General features: G+C 40.0%; 1 protein-coding gene across 2 annotated transcripts in view; it reads right to left on the bottom strand.

The window, feature by feature from the left end:
- The window catches only part of PAK3 (p21 (RAC1) activated kinase 3), a 357,271-nt gene that overhangs the window by 17,307 nt on the left and 316,508 nt on the right, over positions 1 to 23,456 (bottom strand). For both annotated transcript variants that reach the window (XM_078688801.1, XM_078688802.1), the window contains exons 10-14: positions 18,588 to 18,700; positions 17,050 to 17,167; positions 10,798 to 10,897; positions 6,092 to 6,288; positions 4,498 to 4,635 (exon numbers count right to left, since the gene is read on the bottom strand). In XM_078688801.1, coding sequence (XP_078544927.1) covers positions 4,498 to 4,635; positions 6,092 to 6,288; positions 10,798 to 10,897; positions 17,050 to 17,167; positions 18,588 to 18,700 — 666 coding nt within the window. The remainder of the gene's footprint in view (positions 1 to 4,497; positions 4,636 to 6,091; positions 6,289 to 10,797; positions 10,898 to 17,049; positions 17,168 to 18,587; positions 18,701 to 23,456) is intronic.

The following is a 23,456-nucleotide window of genomic DNA, read 5'->3' as shown; positions in this document are numbered from 1 at the left end:
GTAGAAAGGGTCAAGGGGTCCCAGGCAGTAATATCCAATTCCGCCGACTGATGATCGCACGGAGTGGTAGATATGTTAAGCTCCGGGGGAAATGGGGGGGCATTAGGGGAACCAAAGTCCGCATATATATTCTCAATTTTAGAAACAAAAAAGTCTGCTAAGGAGTCACATTGTGCTTTATCCAAACACGGGGCCTTAGGTTGACAAGTGGCACCAGAGAGTTCCTGTACCACCTTAAACAAGGGTTGGGACTATTTTGGGCATTTAGAATAGATGAGTTAACATAATCAGTTCTTGCTATCTTGCAAAGGGAATGATATTTTGTTAAATCAGCTTTATATTGCAATTTAATGTGAGGGTCGTAGTCAGAGCGCCACTTCCGCTCGAGGTGTTTACAGCTGTTTTTTTCTTTTTTTAGAAGGTCATTGAACCATGGTGCAGGGGGGTGATGTACATTAAATGTCTGCTTTCGAAGTGAAAGACGAGTATTAACAGCAGAAGTAAAACAGTGGTGAATAACGTCCACTTGATCAAGGCTACTAACCTCAGTAAGAGGCATAGAGTTTAACAAAACGGAATTAAATTTGTTGGAATCAAGATTCTTCCAATTGCGGGTCACTCTAGGTTTAGAAGCCGTTGCAAGGGGGTTGAAAGATTGGTCAATCGTAATGGAAAATTCTACAATAAAGTGGTCAGACCACGGGACAGGTAAGGGAGACTTACACATTACTGCTTCTAGATTGGAAATTACCAGCCTTATGAGTGAGGCCCGAATTATGCAGGGTAATGTTCATGGCTGCTAAATCAGACATCAAATTGGTACTGTTAGGGCAGATTTTATCATTAAAGTGAACATTAAGATCGCCAACAATTAAAAAGTTAGTCGCATTCAATAGTAGAGGAGCTAAATGCTCTGGAAGAGATGAAGCCCAAGAAATGGCAGGGCCAGGGGGGCAGTAAATCAGGGTGAAATAGGGGGATATAAGTATCTTTAACAGCCCAGGAATAACAATATCCTCCCACTTACAAGAGATGGCTCTTTTAAAAATAATAGCTATTCCTCCCCACTCCTTACCCCTTCTGTTTTTACCCGTATAGGTGTAACTATCAGGAAGAGCAGCTGCGATATCTGGACCCGAATGGCCCGTCAACCAAGTCTCCGTAAGAAATAGGGCGTCCGGTTGGGAGGAGCTGAAAAGATCAAAAACGTCTCTACTGTGTTTTGGTAGAGACCTGCAATTTAAACTGATGAAGTTAAATGTGTGGGAAGGGGGCTCCTGAATAGGTTTACGTAAGAAATTGGATGCAGAAATATCTAATGTTGAGGGAAGCGAAGAGAGGGTCAGCGAACAATCGGGGCACGTCAGAAGGGTTTGCTTTGGGCACAGAGGAGTATCATACGAGCATTGGGGTGGCCTAAAGGTTAAGAGTGTATTTTTAGAATAGGTTATCCTTAATGTTGGACACGTCGAGACAGAAGAGCTGGCCCTTGGCCGCGTACAGTCGCGGACGGGCGCAGACGGGCAGGACTCTGGCACGACTCCGGCGCGCCACCGTCGCGCCCGCTGCGCGCATCCGCTGCGCGTTGGCCAGCACATCGGTTAAGTAGGGAGGCGGCAGTAGGAGGACTAGACCGCACCCCCCCGCTTCCGCCGGAAGTGAGCAGGAATAGTAAGACCACCCTCCACACCACGAGCTCGGCTCGGGGAGGAACGGGGAGTTGTAAATACAGATAATCAGGTGACTGTTAGCAAGCAATTTTTAAAATCATGCGGAACTTTTAAAACACACGCAGTGCAGGCGACCTGTTTAATGTGCCCCCCTGCTAATGTAGATTGGCACTACATTAACTTCACACGGTCCACATTTTGGCCCCCATTAGGATGGCGGGCGGACTTTGCCCGCACGCCATCCTCCCGGTACAAGGGACCGCCCCCATAAGGGCGGGGGTCCTGTGGGTGGATTTAGGATGCGCCCACCACAGTGGCGGGCGCATCCTGTATTTTTACCATTGCGGCGGGCGGTGCTGAAAGCACCGCCCGCCGCAATGTTAAAAATACACGTTAGTGATCTCAAAGCACAACGTGACCGGCACAGTGCGGTGCCTGTCATTTTGTTCTTTGAAATGCTGGGGAGTACCCCCCAATGTGCACCCCCCACCCCCCCGGAGTCCTTGGGGGCCCGCAACGGGCCCCCAAAGAAGACTCCACATGCCTTTCCGTGGCGGCATTGCAAAATGCCCATTGTAATATGGCTGGTGGTGTCTGATATACAACCATATCTTTCCGTCCGCCGCGGACCCCCATCCATGTTAATATGGCGGGGGGGGGTAATTTGTGCACGGTTGGCAGGCGGATCGCTCCCGCCAGCAGGCGGTGGCTACCGCCGGCCTGGCGGGGCGAACCGCCCGCCATCCTAATGGGCCCCCTTGTCTCTTCCTGTCAGATACGATAGGCCCACTCACACACAAGATATTGTTGTGATGGAACACTTGTGGTGAAACCTTTGCGTTTCCCAATGAATTCAACAACTGTGCTTCACAGTAATGTGAGAAAAGTCTGCTCTTTTAACCAAATGTTGAGGTTTGTAAGGCTTTCTGGGTAGGAAAACGTAGTAGCATCCTTGCATGTCAAACCACTTTGAAGTACACTGGGTGTCTAGTTGTCGGAAATGTCTCGGTTCTTTAGGTTTTCCCACAACTGCCCATATCCAAAAATCAATCTAATTCCAAGTTTCTTCTGGGGCTTTTCCCTGTCCCGGGTGTTATGTCTATCCACTCTTGTGAGGTACTATTTTAATCAAAAGAAGTGTGAAAATGCTAGGAGCCACAGCATTTGCTCTTAAATTTCTATACATTTTTGGGCATCCTATGGCAAGTAAGCGTCCAAAATATACTTTATAAAATAATCTTAAAATCACCTAGGATTATAGGCAATCCAGAAATGTAAGTGGTACAAATGACACCTATGCCTTACCTTAGATCTTGGGTACATTTAAAAAAATATAAAGCTTTCACTCGCACCCAATTTCTATTTATTAGAATTTTTTATTATAGAGTGATGCATGGTATGTACATAATAATAAAAACACTGAAAACCAGACCTTATTGAGGTTATGTGCTGGTGGTGTGGGCTTTTGTAGGAATGACAAATATGATACACCTTGGTAAATAGAAGAGTCTGACGGTTACAATAGTAGACTATTTTTGTAAATATTCATGAAAAATTACCATTGAAAACCTTTTCCCCCTTTTTTTCGTGCTTATATTCACATGTAGAGCTTTTGAGAAATCATTGATCACTTTACACAAATGGCCACTTGGTAAATTGAGAATGTTGTCTACTTTGCAGTAATCTACAGCTTTCCAGAGTTTCCCACAGGGTTCTCAAGTCTCCCCCACAATTTTCAAGCATGTACAAAGCATAGAAATAGGAAGTGTCTGTTTTCTTGTGCGAAAACAAATTTCAAACAGCATTTGGCTCCTCGGTGGGGCACAGATAGATTTTTCTTAGCTGTGTATCTGTGCCTCAGCATGGAAACAGACACAGTTTTGATTTTTTTTGTTAGAACGAGAAAATTACAAATATTGGGGCATCAAGGTAGGCTTTTGTGATTCCTCAATTGTGATTAAGGAATCGCAAAAGCCCATGCATGTAGAAATCTCGAAAAAAATAGCGATTTCTAAACATTCCATAATTGCGACTCGCAATTAAGGAATGTCTTCCCATTCATTCCTATGGACCTAGAGGCCCATAGGAATGAATGGGAATTGCATTCGCAGTTTGCAAGTACCCAATAGGTACTCGCAAATTCCGCATGCAATTTTAAGGGTGCAAGGGTTCCAAAAGGATACCCTGTTGCACCCCTGAAATCGGCATACGAGTACATGTTGCACACATGCCCCAATGGCAGGTGTGTGTGTAACATGGGACTTTGAAAAATGAACTTTGGTGCTTTTTTCAAAGAAATCGCAATTTACCATCACCTTCCATTTGATGGTAAATTGTGATTCTTAATTGCGAAATCGCAATTCTTTTTACTTTATTGCATTGCACTTAAGGAATTGCAAATTGTGATGCCTTAAATGCAATCGCAATTTAAGTAATCGCAATTTTGCTATTTCTTATGATTTTGCATGATGATGATTTGAGATGATATATCCCAAATGCAAAAATACCGGTCGCAAAGGGATAGATTCTGAGAATCTGACCGTTTGCGACCGGTTTTTCCTTTGATGCATGTGGGCCATATTCTGGCTCCTCACTGGGGTAGAGACACACAGATCCTTTCTATCATAATGCTGATCATAGACTGGGAAACATTGTGAAAGGAAGGACCCTATGCTTGCCCTTTAACTTTTCATTATATGATTAATACATCAAGTAAAAAAATGTTGCTACTTTTAAGTCAAAGATTAGCTAAAGTATACCAAATTTTGAAATCGCATTTTACTACTACACATATATATATTTTTGCTGAATCATACAGAATTTGTACCTGTAAAAGCTCCTTGGCTGACCCTCGCCTGTCCACATCCATTTCAAGACAGCGATTGAGAAAATCTCGAAAAACAGAAGATAACCTCTCAGGATTTTGGAGTTCTGGCGTACCATTAGTAGCTATGAGATATAATGCCTGGAAAATAAACATGTTTCATTGTTGCTTAACATCACATTGCAAGTTTCTTAATAGTGCTGTTTATTGGCATCTGAAACAAATTAGTTTTAATGGCAGATTTACCTTTTAAAAAAAAAAAAATGAAACTTATAAATCGTCAATTCAAAGGGTTTTCAAGCGAGATATAAGGCTTTGCTAGAGCCAAACCTCTATTTAAATTGAAGAATTACTTCCAATGTCTATCAAAAGAACTAATGTAAGTTTCTATAACAAAGTGCTCAACAAATGAATTCAGTTTGCTAATATATACCTGATTTTCTTGCATGTGGGATTAGGGTGTTCAAATTAAGCAGGTCAAGAATCCCTAAACTTTGGCAACAGTCTCTATGAAGGAAATGCCATCCGGTGGGCTTATATTTTAATTGCAACCAACATGCGCTAGATTTAAACTGGAGACCCCAAGGTGATGGTGTAGTCAACTCAGTGGTTCAACCATCTTGCATGCTTCCGCTATAGTGTGCCATATCCTTTACTCCAGCATGACCCATCTCATGTTCCTGCACTGTACACTGCATACTGTTTATGATACATGTAATACAATTCAGGTTAAAATGTATTCGTTTTCTTGAGTCATTATCCTGGATGATGGCATGATCCTTGTTTAGAAGGAAAGTTGAATGTTTTCATTTATTTGGTGGAGAAAGTAGCGCATAGAAAATCTTGAACACTTTGTGTTACTAACTTGCTTACACAGAAATAAATAACAAGAAGGGACACAAAATGAAAAGTATATATTTGCTAGACAATTCTGTTTATTTTGCTTAAAACGAGTATCAGCTTTTGTTCCTGTATTATTGATTAATTTGGTTCACAATAGGGCAATGTTTATTTCATGCCGTACAAAACTGTGTATTAAATGTGACAACAAACAAAAAATATTTTTTTCTTTAGAGTGCATAAAATGCAAGCTTCCTTTCATGTCTTTAATCTTCAGTATGCATGGATTTCATTGTTATCTATTAGAATTTCGTTGGGACATACATCTTTAAAGCAATGTAAAGTACCTGATGCAGATCTAGATGTTACATATCCTGTATAAATATGACACTGGTTGGTAATCTCTGGTTGGTAATAGTTAAACGTAGGTTCATATTCTTTTTAGTGGTACGGGCCTTAGGATTTCCAGCAATCACAAACTAATCTCCCACAGCCTGTTTACTATTAGCAACACTTGAGCATCTCTTTTAGTCCTAACAATTGCACAAGATAAAGAGTAAGGCAACAATTGCCACCAATATTTGTAGGTGTAGCTTGACAATGCAGGTGCCTCTATAGTCTATTGTCAACAAATCTTTAAAATTACAGACAGATTACTTTCATTTTGCGCAGAGGAGGGTAAACAGAACTAGGAAGGATTTGCTCAGCCCAAAACTGTGATCCCATCTGGAGTCATATATAATGGCAACAAACTTACCCTGAGCGGATTTTCATTAAGGTAAGGGGGCTCTCCTTCCACCATTTCTATTGCCATAATTCCTAAGGACCAGATGTCAACTTTTGGTCCATATGCTTTCCGTGTCACAACTTCAGGTGCCATCCAGTAGGGAGTCCCCACCATTGTGCTCCGTTTACTTTGCTCAGGGGTAATCTGAGCACAGAAACCGAAATCAGCTAGAGAAAAGAAATGACAGACGTTAAGATATCCCATCTCTTATTGGTAAAATCATATGCAAAATATGGAAACACTTCTTACTTATAATTCTTAAACCATGGTCCTTCTTTTGATTAGCAGTTTTGATAACCTTGTGTCTGCCTATGTCAGGAATATTCTGATGAATACCAGAAACACCCTGGTATAATATAACCAACTAAATCTGATCGTGGTTGGTTCTCTTTGGTACATATATTTTAATGGGCTACTTAAAAACTCAACAACCTAAATCAAGTCTTCCCCGTTCCCCCTCAAAGGGATACTGCACCCCTTACGTATTTACTTAGAAAATATACACCCATTTATTTTGAAACGGAGTTTCTGTAAAGTACTCAGTTTAATTGCAATGGCAGAGCAACAATCTACAATACAGTACAATAGCATACCCTCACTCAGTATCAATTATAATTATTGTTTCAGACATACAAAAGCAATTTCAGATAGATTAGATCACTGTATAAGCTTTGCACTTAGTAATTATGCAGGGGTTGCAAACTGTATTTCTACATCCCATCAACCCTTTGTTTGTAGACCTAATACAAGCATGCTAGCTGCCTCAACAGAGGGAATTCAGACAATTAAATGACCAAAGAGTATGACCTACTAATCATACTGACAAGTATTCCTGGTCATCTTTCCAGCGGACACAACGTCTGTCTGAGGTGAGTCACTCTTATTAATTTAAAGAATTTAAGCTCTGACCCACTCTTAGGTGGAATGCTTTATTCACAAAGTCGTCTATTCATACATCCCAACCAGTTTACCAGAAGTACTCATTGTTTTAGTCAGCCCCTTCATCTAAACACAATGACAAATGGAAGTATCAGGAATAGCTGGTGTCTTCTAGATTTTTATTTGATTTGCATTACTCTGCTGAAACAAACATAAATGTAATTGACTAACTTCAAAAAGGGTATTGCAGTACACTAATGCAATTAGAAGCATTCTTGCAGGAATATTGATTCCAAAACGACTCAGAATGGCCCCTGGACATCTCAGTGAAGTTGATGTATTATCGGAGATATTTGCCAGATAATGCTTCTTGGCAGAGAAATGCGCTCTTTAAACTGAAAATAGGAAATTAGCATAGGATTTAAGGACAGAAAGAGAGGTACCACCTCCTTCCTTTCAAAGACTGTCCAGTACTCAGCAACTCTAATATGCACATCTTTAAATTCAAAAACTAAAATTCACAATAACACAAATCTTAAAGAAGATTTCCACCACAATGCAAGAACAATTTTTAGATCACAAAGAATGTTGATGACACAATGAGATGTAGAATAGGGTTCAACCAAAGGATTTTAGTGTAGTCCTATGGAAGCAACAACTTTAAAAAAAAGGAATCCACGTTGAAATAAACCAAACAAAATAATAAATGTGCAATAAATGGCAACAGGGAGAAGTAGTGTCTATGACCTCAATTAAGTGCAGTATGAATTCTCTTATGAAAGGCACTTAATATAGGAACGTATTTTGGGGCGTCTTTTCTGAATACCTGCAACGCCTTTTGAATTGCAACAAATCAATAGTAGTTCACTGTGAAACAAGCTTCTATTGTAGTTCACTGTGAAATAAGCTTTCAAAAAGAGAAATAATGACAGTAGGAGATGAGAAGATTAGGCTCAATTACATGGATGTAAAATAATCAACACAAACAGTTTTAAATTTGAAGGGTTACTCTAATGGTTATTCAACATATGCACTGAGTATCAGTATGAGAATAACACTTCTGCACGTTTGGTAAAAAGGCAGATAACTTGGTAGGTTTGGAAGCATATTTTAGGCAGCTGACATTAAAGTCATTCAATAGGTATCTCAGACACTTACAAATTGAGCTTACATTTGGAGAAGTGTCTGGCAGCAATGGGTTTATTTGAACAATTCCCCAAAGACAGTCAAGAAAGACCAAAATATTCTGCACAGTCAGATCTATAAAGGAGACTAGACGAGGTGATCAGACCTTCATTGTACTTGCAATAAACTCTTAAACTCTGCTTAATAATCTGCACGAGACACCCATCCAGTTTACACTCACTTAGGGTCTGATAACATGGATCTATCAAATACAGCAATTGTCCATGTTACATTGAAGAAACAATAAACTTCATACAGTATCAATGATTCCATTGTAGTAGCTTCATGGACACATACATTGCTCATTTAAAACAAGCATTGGAAATGCAATAGGTCTCGCATTAGAAAAGTTGGATTTATTGGTCTTGTAAATGACAAATATTTTATTTATGTGTTAGTTTTTAAAATAGCTAAATGGATAGCTTTGTCATTTACTATGCCAATAGTTATAACTTTTGCGAATGTGACACCTATAGCATTTGGAATGCAACATGTTTTGTATTTACGTGACTTAGATGGCAGCTCTGATCGTTAGGCCACATCTCTAGAGAGCACGAGAGTGCAGCAGGGGAGAGAAACACAGAGAGGGAGCAGAGAGTGCAGCAAGGAAGAGAAGCACGGAGAGGGAGCCCAAGAGTGAAGCAAGGGTGAGATGCACGGACAGGGAGCCTGAGAGTGCAGCAGGGGACAGAAGCATGGAGAGGGAGACAGAGTGTATCAGGGGCGAGAAGTACGGACAGGGAGCCCAAGAGTGATGTGCCTACATATTTAATGCCCGTGCAACAAACAAGAAACTTTAAAAAGCAAGTGGGAAGGGGAGCTGCGGTGCGCTGCGAGGCAGTTGGGTTCCCGGAAGAGACACAGCTAGGAGGGTGAAGGGCACAAATCCACTCCTGCACTGGGGAGAGCTGTGAGAAAATGCGCGGCTGCCATTTGAAAAGATAAAACACAGCAGGCGCCCGGTTGATGAAAGGAAACATGCTGTGTGCTGCGGAGGGCAGGTGAGAATGGGTGGGTGAAAGAAGAAAAAAACGAGAAGTGTTGAATTTTGGAGATGCTTGAAAGCAGCAGCGAGATGGAAAACAAAGTGAGTGAGGAGGGATGTGGCGGGACGCAGAAGCAAGGATGAAACGCCCCGAGATGCACAATTGAATTAAAAGTAGACAGGAGGAAATGCCGACAGCGACAGTGAAGAAGAGCAAGAAAAAGAGCGTAACAGAACGAGCTGTCAAGAGAGGGAGACGTAGAGAGCGGGAGACCGTGAGGTAAATGGAGGAGAGTGAAACAGAGCGGGAGATATGAAAAAGAGGGCAGGGGAAGACACGAGCCGGGGAAGGAAGGCTAGGTGGAAATAATGGAGATAGTGCAGAGATAAAGTGAGAGGGCGATTCAGCTAGACAATGAAAGATAAGAGTGGAAATGTGTGAAACACTGACAGAGAGGATTGGAGAAAGAAAGAAAAAGAAAGTGGGGAGAGAAATGAAAAAGGGGAGGCTGAAAAAATACCGTGAGAGAGAGGGGAGGTGCTGGCGGCTGGGGAGGGGGAGGAGAAATGCGAGCAAAATAACACGGCCTGGCGGCCGTGAGAGAGAGGGGAGGTGCTGGCGGCCGGGGAGGGGGAGGAGAAATGCGAGCAAGGCTTTGTGAAATGCGAGCAAAATAACACGGCCTGTCGGCTGTGAGAGAGAGGGGAGGTGCTGGCGGCTGGGGAGGGGGAACAGATGGCGAAGACTGGCGATTGGATGCTGTGCACGCGCATTTTAACTCATTGCGCTTGCTCATTGAGCTAAAAGCGCACATGCACTTCATCAAATCGCCAGTCTAGTTAAAGTCTGTTTAAGACACTATAGTCTCGCTCCGCTCAATGCGCATGCGCATTGACAGGCGAGACCTAAAAAACTCTAATGAAAAACATAATTAAATGTTCTTGAATTGTTACCCAGTGCAGCTGGGTGCATATGTCTTTCTTTCAGTACTATATTGTTTTTAAAACTGAGAGAGCAAAATCTGCGTATTGACTAGAGTAAGTTAAGATCTAACAAAAGAAAGTGTAAGTGAATGAGGTTCCATGAAATGCTTTTTTAAAATATAAATGTATACAGTTCAATGTTATAACCACATTATATGTAACAATTTTATTATTAAGTTAGGTTGATGTCCAAAATAGGGTCTTTCCAAACACCTATGCCCTTTTCTTAAGCCATCAACTCCGGGGTCCCAATTTTTGAGTGAGATGGTAGCTTCTACTATCAAGTCTCTAGAACGATGATCAGCCATAGTGTTTATTACTTCTGCATTGATTATACTATGACATAGGCAAAGGAAAGAAAATATGCACATTAAGTGGAGAAATAAGAATCTTTATGAAGCATTAAACACAATTCCACAGGTCTGAAAACAGTAATAAAAACCTTAAAATATAAAAGTACCAAAAACACATTTTAGCCAGCCGCCTGTACCCGGTTTACTCATCTACCACTTGCACAGCAACATCCCTCATTAATATATTAAAAACTCAAAACAGATTTAATTAATACTCCTAACCAAAGTTAAGTGCAGTTTGCATAGTTACGGTTCCACAAATTGTAAATATCACACAAAGGGAAACTTACTTAATTTCACAGATCCGTCCATTCCTAGAAGAATGTTATCACTCTTGATGTCTCTATGGATCACCTGGTTTGAATGTAAGAAATCCAAGGCTTGGAGGCACTAAAAAGATGCAAACAGTTTCGCTCATCAAGTTCATTTACTGGTACAATATAACCAACGAGAACAGTGTTGGGCAATGTTTTATTTTTAGGAACAGGTTGTATTATTGCCAGACATTTAAAGGTCAAACCCTTAAAATTTTTTGAAGAAAGAGATTATTTTCTTCAAATGCACTCTCTTGAATGCATAAAAATATCCTTCTTCCATAGGTGTGCTTGTAGACACCAATATTACATAAATCAGAAAAACAGATTTAGATTAAAAGAAAAAAATTAGATCTGGAGGAATTAAATATTTTTGGTGGTAACAAAAATACACGCGTTAGTTGCACTGCTCTGGCTCTCTCTAGAGTAAAACAATACAAGTACATAACCAGCCCTAATGAGAAGCAGTAAAGCCTTACATTCAAAACGTGATGCAGTTTTAAAGAGTTCTTGTTTCAGATTAGGGTGGTTTTACTATAATTCACCATCAGAAAATGAACTAAGTTGTGGAAGCTCAATTATTATACAACTGAATTACAGCTACTCAATTTTAAGTTGACACCGTCTAAAATATCTGCATTGTTTTCAGAAAGCACAAAACTAGGCAGATAAGTTATCTTCTAGCAAAGATCTGCATGCATGACCAACAACTTAAAGTAATTACACAAAATTCTTATTGGTCTGATATACAAATGCAAATACATACACCTAAAGGTCTAAAGAATAGGATGTTGAGATAGTATATACTGCTTAAAATTCCTTCCTCAAACATGGGCTCATATAGATACAAAATAATGCATGCACACGAAGCATCTTTCATATGTGGATACTGAAACCAGTACAACATAATCCATGCACACAAATAAACCTTCAATGCATGTTTTGTGCTCATACTGATACAACAATATGCATATACATAAGCAAACATTCAAGCATACATGTGAGAGCTCATACTCTTATCTTATGATGAAAGCTAGGCTCTTGAATATACAGATTCGTGTTGACAATTCCTCCAATATTCTTCAACTTGTCAGTAATCCTATATTAATGCATTCAGTATGCTACAGTTACTTCGGAGGTCTTACATTGTAAGCCATTACCACACTAGAAGGTTTTAATGTCTTTACTTCACAAATAAGTTACCTTAATATATATGTATGTGTATACACACGCACACATATTAAGGATATGCACATTTAAATTGCTATAACTGTCTAAATTAATTTAGTTAGCTTAAAAGTTTAATGACAAGTTATGTTTAAGTTAATAAAAATCAATGTTTTTGAATATTAAAAAACAATTTTTAAAAAATACAGGCATACTGAACACATTTTGTTTATTAAGGTTTTTTTATTAAAAATATTGAAAGTAAAAGTACAGAGGACATATGTATAAATAGGTGTGCTGTGCGTGTTTGCATGTGCTTGTGTTGAATATTAGGTTTTTAGGTTGCAGGGGTTGAAGATGTTCATTATAAATAGGGAGATATCTTTTTTTAGGGTTTTAGAGATTGATTCTTTTTTTAACTGGGTTAATTAGATGTTTAGCGTTAAGGGATTTGTAGAGTTTTAGTTTAATGGGTATTTAGGGTTTAGGAGTAGCAATCTGTTCAAGGTTAAAATAAAATGTGTTAGGTTCACAGAGAGTGTCTGTGTATAAGGTTTACATTTTGTTCTAAGGTTTCTAGGGTGGATTTTTAGTTATTGGTTAATGGGACCTTTAGGGTACAGGGTTGGGTAGTATAGGGGTGTAATGGGTGTTTATGATCTGGGGTTGGAATAGGTTGAGTGATAAGGGTGAGTTGTAGACTTTCGGGAAGTTGAATTTTAGGTTTAACTCCTCGAGTGCTCATGCAGGCTCCCGGACGTCATGAGTCACAGTAGGCGTGTGCTCATTTTTTTTTGTTTGAATATCTTTATTTGGTTTCTTTATGCATTTACAATACGTGTCAAATTCCACAAACAAGCAAATGTAACACATCATCTCATTTTCAAAATATAATCGTCAAAGGATAGCATATTTCCCTGCATCACAGTATTACCACCTCATTCCACCCAACACAAGGAAGGAGTGTAAGCGAGTAAAAGCAAATGCGAGGGAGGGAGGAGAAAGCAGAGATCAGTTCCCCAGTGGACTATTCGTGCTATGCCAAATCATATCATTTATAATACGAAATGATCGCATCTGAGGCTTGGAGTGTGCAGGGTATCTGAAAATCCGAGTGTGCCCCAGGCCGTGATTAAGATAAAAAGAAAAGAAATAGTGATCATGGGTTTAGTATGTTGTGAAAAAAGGTGCGCGAATAGTGGTCAGCTAGTGGGTGAGAGTGCCATGCGCCGTGTGATGTGTTAAATGTAATTCCCTTTGGCTTGATCTTCCAAGCACGCGTCACTGTCAACTCCCACTCGTTAGTAAGCATGTGACGTCATGTCCAGCGTGCGTCCGTGCACAAGCGTTGTGAAGTGGAAAGCAATTGATATACAAATCCGATATTCAAAAGATCAACGCGGTAAATGCGTTACTCCGTATATAATAACTATTCCAACGCTAAAATGTGTAACTAACGAAGAAAGAAAGGGGGAGAAATTAGAAAGGTAGAAAATAAAATGGGTACAAAATTTAAAATAAGAGGTAGTACCATATAAAATAAGAGGTAGTACCATATATTGTCATGAGTGGGCGTCTTCGGTGTTAGAGAAGTGTTAGCGTAGGGGGGGCGATAGGCTGGAGCCCGCCGCAGCAAGGCGCCCCCCGGGGGGAAGGGGTTAGCTGATCCTGCATGTTAGGTGGAGAGCAAGCTCTCGGCGCTGAGGGGGATTAGTGCCGTCGTTACATGGGTCAGTAGTAGTATTGTGTAAAGTGGGTGCAATTCATTACATGTAGGTGCGAGGCAATTTGCGGTCGTGTGGACGTGTAGCTCTGTATCTCATCCCCTACCCAGGTGGGGCCCCTGGTGGAAAGTGGCTAAGTAATGCCCTGGGCAAGACACACATTGTGGAAAGACTTCAAGGTATCATCCCAGAGTTGCGCAATGGGGAATTTTCTCAGTCCCGCCATCTCCTCCCTATGTAAAGTAATGCTCTCAGCCCTAGCCCAGTTGTCAAATGCTGCACGTGTGGGGGTTCACTGCTCTTCCATTAGTAGGTGTGTGCTCATGACGGCCAGTAGCCGTCCGAACGTTGCCGCTCCGCCCATGCGGTATTAATTCTGCACCTGTGCGAGAGAATTAATCAGTGGGCGGAGTTCGGGCGGCTCCAGGCCATCATGAGCACATGCCCACCGTGATTTATGACGGCCAGGAGCCGTCTTCAGTACTGGAGTGCCACGCCCTGCCCCGCCCCCCCCCCACTCGCACCTCGGCAGAATTTGCCCTGCAGCGAAGGGGTTAAGTTAATTTTTTTAGGGCTTAGGAAGAGGATTTTTGAGTTATGGATCAATGGGATTTCTACGGTTTAGGGATGGGTGGGTGTTTTGGAGTAAATTGTTTTTAGGGTTCATAGATTGAAAAGGCTCAAGATGAAAGGACAGTTTGGGGATTTTGGGGACAGTGTGGGTGTATAGTTGTAAGGTTGTTTTTAGGGTTCAGGGATTTTTTTTCAGTTATGTTTAAATACATTTTTAGGGTTCAAGGATGAGTACTATTTTGGGGCAATATGTTTTTAGGGTTCAGTAGTGGTCATGGATCTACGGTTACAGGTGAGTTTTAGCTATGGGCAAATATGATTTTTTGGTTCCATGCATGGGTAAGATTGCTTAAAAGTAATTAAAGAATGATTACTATTTTAATATCAGTAGTAATAATACTATTAATTATGGTACTTTTATTATTCTATTTAGCATTGCTCTTACTATGAGTATTTTTCCATTGATGTATTCACATTTAAATTGTATTCATCATATCTTACGATTAGAAAATTCATTACAATAATTTTTAAATTATTCGAAAATTACACAACTAAAAATAAATATGTACATATATATTTATGTATGCATTCACTACATGGTTGTCTTCCCTGACCGGTTACACAGCAGCCCAATCTCCTCAGACACCGTCACTTGCAAGTTATAAGCTTTTTTTCTTTTATTTTTAATTTGTCACCAGTCAGATGTTTCCAACCGGTAACAATTTTTAAACTGCAAATTAAATAGCCAACTGCATTAATCTCCCAGGCCGGCGCATATAATATGAAAATAATGAGGCCTCTTTCAGGAAACTGCTTAAGACACATCTGTTTACCCTCTAACCGCCACCTTTCCCTGGGTTGGTTAAGTTTCTCTCTCCACAGCGCGGGGACACGCCGGGAGGCGTCACCAGGCGCTTTAAAAGCCCCTTTAATAATAAATAATATCGGGTCCTGCCTTCTACTGGGCCATAGATGTATGTATGTTCAAACATATTCTAAAAAACTCACCCCATATTATGCAAAGTAAAGGATTTCTGGATGTAAATATGCCTGATGTAAAGGCATTATTTTCCATGATGTGATGTAAATGCATGCACAGGAACAACTTACATTCTTGTATTCCAGTCTTTTCGGCCATTCACCCTACTTAACATGTTATTTTAACACAGTCAAAGCTTCCCCTCCATGTGTTTAAATACCTAAACATGGTCTGAATCGTTCAGGTACCACCAACATAGCAACAAACTACAAGGGAGAGGAGAACGGATGGAAAAACAACTCAGAAGAAAGAAGGCGTGATGCACCTTTAACATAAGCATAGGGGTGAATTAGGGTTAAAAACGGGGCAAATGAGGTGTCCATGGAGAAAAGCAATACCGAATGAAGAATGGATTGTGAATCCTGGGATCACAAATGTGTTCTTTGTGTTTTTTTAAACAATTAATCCCCAGAAAGAAAAACAAAATGATGTGTAAATGCATTATGCAGCTAACAACTATGCTGTAATGCACAGTTTAATATCCTATATACCAGAATCCCCTCAAATCTCTGGGGACCGAAGTGAATTTCATATCTTACATTGAAAATCATTCAATACATGACATGCCAGTCACTCCGGTGAGCGGAGATAAACTTGCAGCATTTATAGAGTGCCCATCACCCCACAGAAGTCCTAATCAAGCCTTTTTGTCGTAATAATAACTTGTACCTATGGTGGTAGACTATTTGCAATCAAGTCACACTTTTTGTTGGACATGCTGCAGGCTACACTGCAACAAACGGGGGATCTAAACTTCTGAACATTACTAGAGCTCACCTTTGTCTACTATACACACTTGTACATAAATCTGTTAATATACATATGCCCTGAAGCTGCCCCATGTGCCACTTGACAGATTACAAATCAAGTATCAAGGTACCAAGGAAGTACATTTGAAGCCATCTTTAAAAAGAACAACACTTATTAGTGATGCTTATGAAAAATTACCCTTCAGGAAAGTATTTATCACAACATCACATGGGTAAAGTGACTAAATTCCTTGATACATGAGTGGAGTCGATATTTACCAGAAACAAAACAAGTTTGCTGATCCAGATTGCTTGGCCCCAGTTTAATAGTTAGATGGAGGTAAAGTCTAACAAATCTTTGCCACAGAGCTCCCAGGATCAAAGTATCACCTTTGTTTCTTGTAATGTCTTTATTATGAATATATTATCTGTAACTTTGAGGCCTTCATTGTAATTTCTACTGCCGGGTTGTAAGTGTTGCATGATGCATGAGCTCTCTTGGCCCACTCAAAGTGTCCTAGAAGCTCTGCAGCAACCCGTGGTGATGCCTTAATTTGATATAACACTCTCAGTGGCTAAAGGTATGCCCAGATAGGAGTCTCTTGCTCACTGTGCCACTGGAACCAAGCTACACCCGACTGAACACCTGTGTTGAGTTGCTTGTTTTCTGATTCAGAGACGAATTGGCTTGGCAGTTCACGTTGGGTCAAGACTATTTTGCATATGGCAGGATCTAATCTTGAGGTGGCATAGTGGGCAAAATAACAATAGGTTGGAATGCTACCCAGAGCAATTGCCAGGGCTAGAACTATTGCAAGCATCCTTCCATCAACTTTAGTGTGTTTGATTTACTGCCAAACGGTAACATCACAAGTCACATTTCTAACTGTTTATCACCTTGCATAGAAAGTAACATTTGAAAAACACAGTTTCACTTGTAAGTTATTCATGTCTTCCAATGGGTTGCACAGCTTACCTCTCTGCAAACAGCTGCTATCTGTCCTTCATCCATACACGTTTCTGTAACAACGTCGGTCAAGGATCCGCCAGCCAAGTATTCCATAACTACCCAAAGCTCATCCCCAACCAGGTAACTGAAAGAAAATATAAAACCCAAAAATGTAAGTTGGACAGCAGCAGGGTGTTGCCTTTCCCAGACTTCCGTGCTTAACATACACACAGTGGATCATTTTCTAGGAGGGTCAGTTGTTTGATGCCCGATGCCTGATCTTGGGTGCCCGATTTGCAAGAGATAACTGTATTTTCCTCTCTTCTGGTAAATGACACCTGAAGATAATTATTTTTATGACACCATACTATCCAAATTTATTAAGTCAACGCACCTTTAGTCCGAGGAAAGCGGTGTTGATATTATATTGTTTAATATGGATTCAGACAGATTAATTTACCCTATATCTGCCTCAATACCAATCCTTTCATCTGAATAGTGCCTTAGTACCATGTATCTGATACAGTTATCATTTATATTCTGAATTCAGTCCACCATTTAGACTGTGTTATATTACCTTTATTACATGCTGAAATAAAGTGGTACTACTAAGAGGTGCATGTTCTAGCGGCAGACCGGTTTTAGCCAATTGAGCGTAAACTCCCCTCTTTATTCAATGTTCCCTGTATACATTTCATGTACCTTACAGACCACTGAACCTCTGACGCCTCACTCAGCCTTAACTATACTATATCGGCTATATAATATATCACAATTGTAGCTATTTTCTAAAACTATCTAGGTATTTGCTGCACAGTCCAGTATTTCCTCTTTATAACGAATTAGCACCTTGGTTGATTTGCTGTGTCCATGATAACAAAAACATGAATATGGTGTGAGCATTTTTGTTTTATTTATTTTTAATTCCTGTGCTGTTGGCATTGACTGTACATTAACATACCAATAAACTGAGCACGTTTCTTGTACCCCCACTTTGGACCCAGTGGTATTTTTTTTATTTCTAACTGCAGTTCTTAAGTTTTTCTGGTGCATCTGAAATATGTGCATGTTTCCGAGGGATCCAAGTAAGCAACCCATCAGTGCAATTGGGTCTCATCATTATTAATTTTATCAATTAATTAGCACTATGCTTCCAAAACCATTTTTAAAACTAGCATTGGCAAATCCAATAGCTCTGATGTTGGTTGTCAGCATTTTATCTTTTTTACTGCTTCTTTTGGCATAGTTTTGCAAGCTTTTATTGTTGTGGAAGCTGTTGTTCAACCATCAAGCAAAACAAAAAGCCTAAAACCAGGGAACCAGAATAGTGTACCCTTGTCAGCACACATCTGCTTTACACATACGTCCTTTTTTTGCACACGTTACGCATTTCCACTTTTGAACAATGACTGAGATTTAACTCTTTGCGTACTACCTTAAATAGAAATCTCCTAATGATCTCTCTCAAACAAACTCTGTACAGGCACTTTGTGATAATAAAAGTGGCTTCTCCACAGAAAATACCGATCCACAAATCCTAAATTAAGAATTTTTATATGACTTACCTGTCTAAATAATTTACAATGTTGCTGTTTTTATTTTCCCTCATGACTAATATTTCATTAATAATTAATTCCTTTTTGGGCTGCTGCTGGAGGTTCATTTGCTTTATCGCCACCTAGAAATAAACATGAAATAAACATGACTACGACACCAAGAATAGCATTTTAGTAGATGTACACGAACAGTAGTAAAATCAGTAGGCCAGAGTACAGAGGCAAATTATTATTGGGTAATATGGCTATCTAAGAGCAGGTCTCTTTAAAAGCAAAAATCTGTTAATAAATAAAATAAATATACACGGGGGAGACCCTATGAACTATGCCCTCCCAAAATTAATTTTTGATGGACAACCCAAGTCGTTTTTCGGATTGCCACTAGATAGTGGCATGCTGCATCATAGGGCTTGCTGACACCCTGAAGTGATACAATGTTCAGAATGGAGTGCTATATTTTAAACAAATAATTGTATATGTATTTGAAAAGCAATGGTTTTGAGCCTGGGATCCCCCAATGCAGAAAATAAATAAAGTTAAAACTACCTAGGAGTGTACTCGCTTATAACTTTATTATGGGTCCCTCTTGGCAAGATTAAACATTCTAATAAATGGGTATATGTGAGAACCTACAACTCCATTACCCTGTCTGCTCGTACCAACATGTTTCAGCCTATTAAGTCGCCCATAGGGGTCGAAGGCCTTCCTCAGGATACAGATCCCTTTCTTTGTTTTGTGTTGACATTTTTTATTAAAATTTGCAGATGAAAATACGAATACAAAGGCAGCAATAAAGCAGAGTAATATAATGGTAAATACAAATGAGAAGAAAACTTACATAGGATATAACAAATATGAGAAACAGAAATAACATATTCCATGATCCTATATGTGGTAACAATAGAAAGAATTATAGGTAAATCATACTATAGAAGGAAAGAGAAAGAAAGAAAGAAAGAAAAGAAAAGAAAAAATAAAGGGAGTACCAGAGTAACAAGAACAGATAGGAGAATTGATACAAAGGAAGGGGAAAGGGCATCAATAGTAAAGTAACAGGACAGGGACCATGGAGAGAATAGAGTTAAGCAGAAACAGTATGTGTAGAAGAAAAAGGAGTAGAAGCAGAGTCATCATCCACAGTGGTCTCCAGGAGAGGGGGCCAAATTTGGAGAAAAAGGGACGCCTGATCTGGTAAATTATAAATTGTACGTTCATGTAAAGCTGTTTGCATCATTGCCACCAACCACTCTTCCTGAGAAGGAGTCGAGGGGGATTTTCAGTGACGCAGTATACAAATTTTGGCCGTAGCCAAAGCGGTATGAAGAAGACGAATTTGCGGTTTGGAAAGTTTCGGGAAACCTCGAAAGTCATGTAAAATAATGTTGGCAGGTGTAAAAGGTAAAGGTAATTGTAGAAGCCAATGTCTTTCGTACAAAAAGCCAAAAGGATCTAGTACGAGGACATTCGCAAATGATATGTGTAATATCACATCCGGAAGCTGAACATCTCCAGCAGGAAGTATGTGATAACAATTTAGCTTGGTGTAATTTAACAGGAGACCAATGCAATTCATGGATAATTTTGAAAATACAGAATTTGAGACGAGCTTCCCGAACCCCCCTATGTAGCCCTTCTAAAATTTGATCCCATTGAGTATTGGAATATGCAACTGATAAACGGGATTGCCACTTCAACTGAAGAGCTTGTGAGAGAGGTTGTGAAAATAGAGGATGCAGAAATGTCTTATAAAGACCAGAAGTCACACCTTTAATGTTTCCCCATAATTGCAAATAAGACAAAATAGGAGATGCTGAGAGTAAGTCTGGTGGAGAACCTAAGTGCTTTGTGATAGCTTGTTGAAGTTGGGTATATTTATACGATTGTGTAGGTGGTAAATGGAATTCCTCGCTAAGTTGGGAAAAGGGCTTAAAAGTTCCATCATGAAAAAGTTGATCTATAGAATTGATGCCAGCTTCTTGCCATACAAAGTGCGACCACCAATACGAATAACTGAATTAAGCCATAAAGGAGCTTTAACGTGAACTCGCGAATTAGATTTAAGTATACGATCACCTCTCTGCCAAGATTTATGCATTGCAGATAATATAGGGTTTTTAGGATCGGAAGAACTGGTCCCCTTACCATATAGAAGGGACAAACCTAAACCAGGAGCCAAAAGGTGACGTTCAAGTGGAACCCATTGGGGTATATCTTTAGATTTGGGCAAAAAAAAGTGAGTTGTGAGATATGAATGGCAAGTGAATAATGCTCGATGGAGGGAAGACCTAAACCCCCATGTAATTGATGAGCATTTAATTTGGCCAAAGGCGTGGTTTAACCGTACCCCAAATAAAAAGTTTTATTTTAGAGTCCATGGATCGAAGAGTAGTTAAGGGAATGTGGAGAGGGAGCATACCTAGAACATAAAGAAACCGTGGTAGAGTAACCATCTTAACCGCCTGAACCCGTCCCAAAAGAGATAATCCCAGAGCTTTCCATTTATCAAAGTCTCTTTGCATTCGCGTGATTAAAGGAGATAAATTATCCTTGACCACATTATCCAAACCTCTATTAATTAATATTCTTTAAGTACTTAAGCCGGGATGGTTGCCAATGAAAAGGAAAGCCAGAGATTGCTGCTTTTGGAGTACCAATGGACATGGGTAATGCTTCACTTTTATCCCAATGGATCTTGTAACCTGAGAAAGAAGAGAAATCATTGATAATTTGGAGGAGAGCGGGAAGAGAACGGGGAAGATCAGTAAGGGTAAGAAGAATGTAATCTGCATATAAATAAATTTTAGAATGGCCAATTGGAAGAGGGACACCTACTACTTCAGCAGATTGTCGTATTGCTGCAGCCAAAGGTTCCATTGCTAGGAGTAAAAGGAGAGGGGAAAGTGACCAACCTTGACGAGTACCTTGTCGTATTGGAAATGGGGTAGACAGAAAACCACCGCAATTAACTTGAGCTAATGGGCTACCATAGAACAGACGCACTTTATCTATAAATTGATCGCCTAAGCCGAACCTTTGCATGACTGTAAAGAGATATTCCCATTCAATGCGATCAAATGCCTTTTCAGCATCAAGGGAAAGAAGTAATGCATCGTCTGCAAGATGTTTAGCCGACCATAACGCATGAGATAAAGTACGGAGATGATTTCGAGACGAACGACCTGGCACAACGCCTACTTGCGAATTATGAATTAAAGAAGGTAAAACTTTACGAAGACGCGATGCAAGAATGCTAGATAGTATTTTAATATCAGAATTCAAGAGAGATATAGGCCGATAGCTGCCACACAATAATGGATCTTTACCAGGTTTTGGTAAAACAGCTATAATTGCTGTGTTAGAAAGAGATCCGAAAGAGGATTCCTCAACGGCTTCTTTAAACGCGGCATGTAAGGTATCAATCATGCTCTGGCCAGTCCATTTATAAAATTCAGGAGGAAAACCATCGTCTCCTGGAGCTTTATGGTATGGTAAGGCAGTTATAGCTGAAGAAATCTCATCTTTTGTAATGATACCATCAAGTAAAGCTCTACCGTCATCTGAAAGTCGTGGAAGATGTATCGCATCTAAAAATTTGGACATTTTGAGTTTATCTATATGAGTGCTTGGAGAATAAAGAGATCTATAAAAGGAAGCAAATTCTTCAACAATTGCTTGTGGTCTAATAAGTTGATACTTACTCCTAGTGAATCACTCTATATTAATTAGGAGTGGGTCTATGGCCACACCTTCCTTTTTAGACAGTTTGGACAGTTTTGTAGGCACACATTGTGTGGCGTACCCAGGTTTCATGGTTTGCAGTCTGAACCCACGGAAAGAGTGGGGACATTGCCCTGGAGTCACATATTTGTCATGGTGCAATGTCGCCCGTTCTGCCGCTCTTCTCCGTCCGTCTATATATATATTTGAAGATGAATCGAAGTGTAGTGATTTACTTCCTGGTTTCCTACTCTGAAGGTGTCAGCCAACACCATTCAGGATCGTCTGTTCTATGCAGACGTAATTGTCAAGTCATCACCAGCCGGTGGAATAGGGTTGAGGGCCGCCGTAGCGATACCAACAATCGAAAGAATCATCCGTCTCGTGCTCGCAATCAATTACGTCATTGATTCAACGCTATTCACTAGGCTGTCTTATCCTTTCCTGTCCTGATGAAGACCAGCCATAAATGCTTATGAATCTGCATTACATCTTAGGGTCGAAACGTTGACGTTGTTAGTTCTACTTGTCCACACAACCCCACAGCTAGAATAAGGAATACATTATCCTGCTGTGGTTAATGCATCTAATGTTGGACATCTGTGTAAAAGCTCGTCCATTTGTGTAATTATATGTTAAGTTATTATTTGTGTACAGCACCATGTCATTAAACACGATCAGTCACTAATTGTTTTACAGTCCTACGTGCTTTATTATATTGGACAGCCGTATATAATTTGACTCATTCATCTCAAGAGTAAAAAGGAACTCATTCCCTGAACTCTGTATACCGTCAATGTGTTTGTGTGTTTCCTTCATTAATGATTGTTATTTTCATGACACGTATTAAGTACATTTGAAACTAAGTATACCTGACTCCCAACAGAACCACTGTTTTTGTTTTGCATACATACCCAGGTTCTGAGGGTTACTGGCTTACCCCATTACCCTTAATGGCTTCCTGATGGATAGTGACAGGGAGTTTCATAGTTTGGAAAACTTCAGGTAAAGTTTAGATATGGGTTCCTTTGGAGTTTTGGAGTCTCCAGTCATAGGGAGCTTTCACTCCTACAGCCTCTGGAGGGGGCAGAGGGAGATAGGAATATATCTTTTTATTTGTATATGGAAGGCTTGGTTTCAGAGAATGCCTTTGCAAGGGCG

Source organism: Lissotriton helveticus, chromosome 4_1, assembly GCF_964261635.1.
Source record: "Lissotriton helveticus chromosome 4_1, aLisHel1.1, whole genome shotgun sequence".
Taxonomy (NCBI): Eukaryota; Metazoa; Chordata; class Amphibia; order Caudata; family Salamandridae; genus Lissotriton; species Lissotriton helveticus.
The sequence above is the reverse complement of the archived record's forward strand: the minus strand, read 5'-3'. Positions and strand labels throughout refer to the sequence as shown.